Here is a 7,170-nt window from a genome sequence, read left to right on the forward strand (position 1 = left end):
ATTTGGCAGAAGGGCAGTGGTTGTGGGGAGGGGGTTCCCCTGACTCGGGATAGCATGGATGGCTGGGAGACCCCAACCGCACGGATTCCTCCTCCCTCGGCCACCATTACTTCCCATCAGATAAAGAATGGAAAAAGCAGTGTTGGGAGAAGGAAAGTCTCTTGCTTGGCACTTTTCAATTCTGGACAAAGAGCAAAAGTGGGTCCCAGCAGGGAGCGTGGGAGGCCATCTGTCATGGATGCTTTAGCTGAGATTAGATCGGAGTAGGCAACCTAAGGCCTGGGGGCCAGATGCGGCCCAATCACCGCCTGCGGACGGTCCAGGAATCATGAGTAGAATGTGTGCTTTTTAAAAAAAACGCATCTCTGGGTTATTTGTGGGGCATAGGAATTTGTTCATTCCCTCCCCCCAAAAAATATAGTCCAGCCCCCCCCCCCCATGGTCTGAGGGACAGTGGACTGGCCCAAGGCTGAAAAAGGTTGCTGACCCATGGATTATCCTTGGAGGCCCTTCCAATCCTAAGGAAACCAAGCCTTGTGAGGAACGGTTGAAGGAGCTGGGTATGTTTAACCTGGAAGAGAGAGAGAGAGGAGATATGATAGCTGTCTTCAAATGTCCAAAGGGTTGTCACATGGAAGAGGGAACAAGCTTGCTTTCTCCTCTGGAAGGTAGGATTCGAACCAATGGCTTCCATTTACAAGGAAGGAGATTCCGACTAAACATCAGGAAGAACTTTTTTTGACAGCAAGAGCTGTTCAACAGTGGAACGGACTCCCTTGGGAGGTTGTGGACTTCCTTTCCTTGGAGGTTTTTAAGCAGAGGCTGGATGGCCATCTGTCAGGGATGCTTTAGCTGAGATTCCTGCATTGCAGGTGAAGCAAAAAAATAAAAAAATCCTTCCAGTAGCACCTTAGAGACCAACTAAGTTTGTCATAGGTATGAGCTTTCGTGTGCATGCAGACTTCTTCAGATACACTGAAACAGAAGTGTGCATGCACACGAAAGCTCATACCTACGACAAACTTAATTTTAACAAGGAGAAATGTAAAGTACTACACCTGGGCAAAAAAAAAGAGGCACAAATACAGGATGGGTGACACCTGGCTTGAGAGCAGTACATGTGAAAAGGATCTAGGAGTCTTGATAGACCACAAACTTGACATGAGTCAACAGTGTGATGCAGCAGCTAAAAAAGCCAATGCAATTCTGGGCTGCATCAATAGGAGAATAGCGTCTAGATCAGGGGAAATAATAGTACCACTGTATTCTGCTCTGGTCAGACCTCACCTGGAGTACTGTGTCCAGTTCTGGGCACCACAGTTCAAGAAGGATACAGACAAGCTGGAAATGTGTCCAGAAGAGGGCAACAAAAACGGTCAAAGGCCTGGAAACGATGCCTTATGAGGAACGGCTTAGGGAGCTGGGTATGTTTAGCCTGGAGAAGAGAAGGTTAAGGGGTGATATGATAGCCATGTTCAAATATATAAAAGGATGTCATATAGAAGAGGGTGAATGGTTGTTTTCTGCTGCTCCAGAGAAGCGGACACGAAGCAGTGGATTCAAACTACAAGAAAGATGATTCCACCTAAACATTAGGAAGAACTTCCTGACAGTAAGATCTGTTCGGCAGTGGAATTTGCTGCCAAGGAGTGTGGTAGAGTCTCCTTCTTTGGAGGTCTTTAACCAGAGGCTTGACAGCCATATGTCAGGAATGCTTTGATGGTGTTTCCTGCTTGGCAGGGGGTTGGACTGGATGGCCCTCGTGGTCTCTTCCAATTCTATGATTCTATGAAAAAGGCGCGGGGTGTGTGCGTCCTGCCGCTCGGTCCGCCGGGGAGGAGGGATGGGGGTTAAGGAACCGAGTTGTGGTTCCTAGAGATGCCGGAAGCTGCACTGCAACAGGGGTGGGGGTAGAGGGGCTCTTTCCTTCTTCCGGCAGGAGAAATGGTCCAGCGGAGAAGGAGGTTGCGGAAGAGGTGCGGCTTATGGGCAGCGAATAGCGGTGAAATCTAAGAGGTGCCCTATTATGGGGGGGGGTGTATGAAGTTGGGGAGGGGGCGCAGGAGGAGGGTTTGCTTGGGGAGGCGAGGGGGGGTAAATAGCAGACAAGGCTAGTAGAATATGTGGAAATGGCAAGACTGACAAACAGAACAAGAGATCATTAGGCGTTTTGGGCGCCTAATCCGGCCCACCGGTCGATTTAATCCTGGGGGTATATGTCCTGGGGGTACAACCCTTTAAAAAGCTGAGCAACTTCAATCCCCCCCCCAAAAAAAGCTCAGCAAATTTGGTCGTCCCTCGTGCATATTCACTTTATCAAATCTTGAAAAAAGTTTGGGCATAAATGAAATAATTGAGATATGAAGATGAGGAATAGGAGAAATGTAGCTGGAAAGGCAGTGATAAAATGCACCACCAGGGAAGAGGAGTCAGTGGCGGTTGTGTGTGTTTCTTTTATTTGAAATGTTCTTATTGTTTCAAGTGTAAAATGGAAATTAAATGGGGGGGGTGCTGGGGAAGCGAGAACCTCTGGGAAGCTGCCCTCCCCCCTCCAAAGGGATCAAGCCACTTCTCTCCCCCTTGCAGTGGGGGGGGGGGTTTCAGGGAGAGGGCAGGGGAAACCGCTTTGGTGCAGGCAAAACTGACTTATGGGGATGAGTGGGATGGGGGGGGGGGGTGTTGTTCTGCTTTTGTGCCCTAGAGCCAGAGGCAGACCCTCCAAGGGTCCCTATTTTCCAGGGACTTTCCCTGATTGAGAGAAGCCCATCCCAGTTTCTGATTTGATCCCGGAATGTCCCGCTTTTCCTTAGGACGTTCCTGTTTCCATCAGAGAAATGTTGGAGGGGATGGAGTTATCCAGCTTCTGAGCCATCTGAAGGCAAACCTGTAAAGGAAAGGGTTTTTTAAATGTTTAATGTTTTATTATCATTTTATATATGTTGGAAGCTGCCCAGGGTGGCTGGGGCAACCCAGTAAGATGTGTGGGGCATAAATAGTAAAATTATCATTATGGAATAGGACACCCCTATTTTCATTGGAGAAATGTTGAAGGGTATGTGGAGGAGAGACACCTTTGGGAGAAAAATTGAGACATTCCCAACTCCCTCTCTCCCTCCCTGTCCCTCTCATGTTTACCAAATTCCTCTGATGTTCTTGCCCATCCATTTACTTTAGTGACTCTTTGTGCATATGGCTTGTGTTTCCTTCTTATTCTAGGCTTGCTTGACCTTTACGGAAGCGGCTGTGGCTTTTATGGAGGACAGGTGGCACCTGCAGGATCCCAGCTGAAGATCTCTGCGCAAGGAAGTCATGGAGGAGAATTATAAGACGGTGGCCTCTCTAGGTAAGGGTGCTTTTTTCCTCAGTTTGTTTGTTCAGCATGTTTTTGTCCTTTCTGCTCTTCCCCCACCAACCCATCAAATTTGCCCCTTTTGTTCTGCACCTCCCTCAAGGCTTTTCTTTGTGCTACAAGACATCTGAAGGCAGCCCTGTTTGGGGAAGTTTTTAATGTTTGATGTTTTATCGTGTTTTTAATATTCTGTTGGGAACCGGCCAGAGTGGTTGGGGAGGCCCGGCTAGATGGGCAGAGTATAAGTGATAAATTATTTATTATTCTTATTATTACTGCCACTTTTGTTGTTATTTAGTCGTTTAGTCGTGTCCGATTCTTCGTGACCCCATGGACCATAGCACGCCAGGCACTCCTGTCTTGCACTGCCTCCCGCAGTTTGGTCGAACTCATGTTCGTAGCTTCGAGAACATTGTCCAACCATCTTGTCCTCTGTCATCCCCTTCTCCTAGTGCCCTCAATCTTTCCCAACATCAGGGTCTTTTCCAAGGATTCTTCTCTTCTCATGAGGTGGCCAAAGTATTGGAGCCTCAGCTTTACGATCTGTCCTTCCAGTGAGCACTCGGGGCTGATTTCCTTCAGAATGGATAGGTTTGATCTTCTTGCAGTCCATGGGACTCTCAAGAGTCTCCTCCAGCACCATAATTCAAAAGCATCAATTCTTCGGTGATCAGCCTTCTTTATGGTCCAGCTCTCACTTCCATACATCACTACTGGGAAAACCATAGCTTTAACTATACGGACCTTTGTCGGCAAGGTGATGTCTCTGCTTTTTAAGATGCTCTTCAATTAGGACTCTTTGAATCCTTTGACTTCCCTCTGCCCCTTCCATGGTTACCATTGTCAGTCTTTTCTTCTCCTTCTGCTTATCTAATTTTCTCTCATTTGTTAAAAAAGTAGTGATTCATTTTTGCATAGTTTTTTGTACATTACCAGCATTACTCAAATCCTGCCAAAGTTTTTTGTTGTTTACAGTGTTCTCTTTAATACAGACAGAAAAAGGGAGAATCGGGGAGATGCCAAAATGGGGGTGGTGGGGTGGTAAATGGGTTCAATCTGTGATGAGAACCTTTGATTTCCCCCTTGAAATTCACCCATGATTTTCTTTCTCACCTCTCCCTCAGATGATGGCCAAAGCAATGGGAACTATAGGGAAGCCCCAGAAACACCTGCAGCTGAAGCAGGAAAAGGGATGTTTGTCAATCAAAGGGACCCCCCAAACCATGAACAAAACCAGTCAAAGACTGGGAGCAAGAAATCATTGGCTATGCAGGGTTTTGATGACCAAGAACCGCTGATGCTACAAGAAGATCAAAGCAGGAAGGCATGTCCAGTATGTGGGAAAATACTTAGAGATAAATCAGATTTTAGTAGACATTACAGAATCCACATGGGGGGGAAACCACATAAATGCACGGAGTGTGGGAAAAGCTTCCGTTTGCTCAACAGCCTTCGTAAACATCAGAGAACTCACACAGGAGAGAAGCCATATAAATGCAAGGAGTGTGGAAAGTGCTTCAGTGACAGCAGCAGCCTTACTCCGCATGAAAGAACCCACACAGGGGAGAAGCCATTTAAATGCACGGTGTGTGGAAAGAGCTTTAGTGTGAGTAGTCACCTTACCGTACATCAGAGAACCCACACAGGAGAGAAACCATTTAAGTGCAAGGAGTGTGGGAAGAGTTTCAGCGACAGCAGCAGCCTTACTCCGCATCAACGCACCCACACAGGGGAGAAGCCGTATCAGTGTGGGGTGTGCGGAAAGAGCTTTAGCGTGAATAGTCACCTTACCGTACATCAGAGAACCCACACAGGGGAAAAACCCTTTAAATGCAAGAAGTGTGGAAAGTGCTTCAGCGACAGCAGCAGCCTTACTCCACATGAAAGAACCCACACAGGGGAGAAGCCATTTAAATGCACGGTGTGTGGAAAGAGCTTTAGTGTGAGTAGTCGTCTCACCGCACATCAAAGAATACACACGGGAGAAGCCATTTACATGCAAGGAGTGTGGAAGGAGCTTCAGGCGCAGCAGTATCCTTAACGTACATCGAAGAATCCACACACACAGGAGAAACAATTTAAGTGCATGGAGTGTGGAAAGAGCTTTAATGAGCAATACATTTCATCAGCAGAGAAATTAAATGTGGAAAGGTTATTAACATGAGTCGCAACTGGGAGGAAGACGTCCAATAAATACAGGAGGAACTGCATGTGGAAAAAATGTGATAGCTAAAGGAAATATGCATCATAAGATTTCTTGTAAGGATTTGCAGTCTAACATGGAAGCTTTGGGCAGAGGAAAACAAGTGAGATCTTACTAGGGTGTTTTGGCATGAGGGGTTTGTAGATGGCGAAGAAGAACAGAGATAAGGTAGCAAATAGCATAGCTGGGTGGCCATCTGCCGTGGATGCTTTAGTTGAGATTCCTGCACTGCTGGGGGTTGGATTAGATGACCCTTGGGTTCCCTTTCAAATCTACAACTCTGAAAGTTTCCTTCAATACCCTCCTTTGGCCTGATCTAGCTTCCAGGCTTTTATATTCTTAAGCAGTTCCTGATCTAAGCTTACCAAGGAAGTTTTGAAAGTCCCAAGTTAGTACACAATATCTAGTACAGTGATGGCCAAACTTGGGCCTCCAGCTGTTTTGGGACTACAATTCCCATCATCCCTGACCACTGGTCCTGTTTGCTAGGGATGATGGGAGTTGTAGTCCCAAAACAGCTGGAGGGCCAAGGTTGGCCATCACTGATCTAGTAGATTCCCTCATCTGCATGACCCTAAGATATTTAACAGGGACTCCATGAAAAGCTAACCTTTCAGCGGTATCACGATTTTGTTCATAAATAAATAAATTTGCTTCACTTTGTTTCACCGTGCAATCATTGTATCCTGAGAGTTTTTATCTAGAGTGTGGTTCTGAATTTTTGTTTGTGGGTTTCCCTAATCCAAAAGTGCAATGCGTTCGCTGGACTTCTGCCGATTTATTTTAAATACATATTCCAAACTGATTTCACTCTCTGGTTGTATATTAGAGTTGTGTTTTAGCAACAATCACAAAGCTGAATTGGCTTCCCCAGGCAGTTTAGGAAGCTTTGGGAAAGGCAGCAGTTCTGCTGAAGAGCTTGGAGGAGTAACTGCCTGTCCAAATACAGTCGTACCTTGGTTTTCAAACAGCTTAGTTCTCAAATGTTTTGGCTCCCGGATGCTGAAAACCTGGAAGTGACTGTTCCGGTTTGTGAACTAGTTTTGGAAGCCGAACACCACGGCTTCCGATTGACTGCAGAAGCCAATCGGAAACCACACTTTGGTTTCCGAATGTTTTGGAAGTCGAACGGACTTCTGGAACGCATTCCTTTCAACTTGTTCCAAGGTACAACTATATATTTCCCTGTACTTTTTTTTCAGTGCCTGCTTAAAACATACTGGTACCGTACTTGTTTCAGCATGCCTATGCAAACACGTAGATACTGAAGTGTTTTAATCATTCTTATTACTCACGTTGATTATTTTTAATCCTCCAAACCTTTTTCATTTCAGAAAGGATTTTTTATTTTGATGCAGGGTGTCACCCGCTCTCATACCAGGATCACTTGCAAATTACTTACCCCAACCCTCCCCCCCCCCACTCCTCCAAACCAGAGTTTGTGGTGCGAGCCCCTCTGCAATCCCGTCTCCCCCCCCCCAAATGACCTTTACATCTTGCCTTTCCTGTTATTTTTGTTCTTTAAAAAGCCCTAGGAAGTTATATAATATATAAGCTTCTGCCACTGTCACACCTTTGCACACCGGGATACACTTTTGTTGGAAGTAGCAACGAAAGT

At 46.2% G+C, this 7,170-nt stretch overlaps 1 protein-coding gene across 5 annotated transcripts; it reads left to right on the plus strand.

Moving 5' to 3' along the window:
• The first annotated feature begins 1,912 nt into the window (after positions 1 to 1,912).
• LOC118081348 (zinc finger protein 239-like) lies at positions 1,913 to 6,525 on the plus strand. Of its 5 annotated transcripts, none has more exons than XM_060269334.1 (3): positions 1,913 to 1,976; positions 2,811 to 3,343; positions 4,474 to 6,525. In XM_060269334.1, the coding sequence occupies exons 2-3, from the start codon at positions 3,310 to 3,312 to the stop codon at positions 5,388 to 5,390; spliced, it is 951 nt and encodes a 316-aa protein (XP_060125317.1). In that variant the 5' UTR covers positions 1,913 to 1,976; positions 2,811 to 3,309; the 3' UTR covers positions 5,391 to 6,525. The 5 variants fall into 5 exon arrangements, with proteins under 5 accessions (XP_060125317.1, XP_060125323.1, XP_060125315.1 ...); XM_060269340.1 differs by having other exon boundaries at positions 1,914 to 1,976; positions 3,217 to 3,343; XM_060269332.1 differs by having other exon boundaries at positions 1,916 to 2,016.
• Positions 6,526 to 7,170: the final 645 nt, after the last annotated feature.

This window comes from Zootoca vivipara, chromosome 2 (assembly GCF_963506605.1).
Source record: "Zootoca vivipara chromosome 2, rZooViv1.1, whole genome shotgun sequence".
NCBI classification, from domain to species: Eukaryota; Metazoa; Chordata; class Lepidosauria; order Squamata; family Lacertidae; genus Zootoca; species Zootoca vivipara.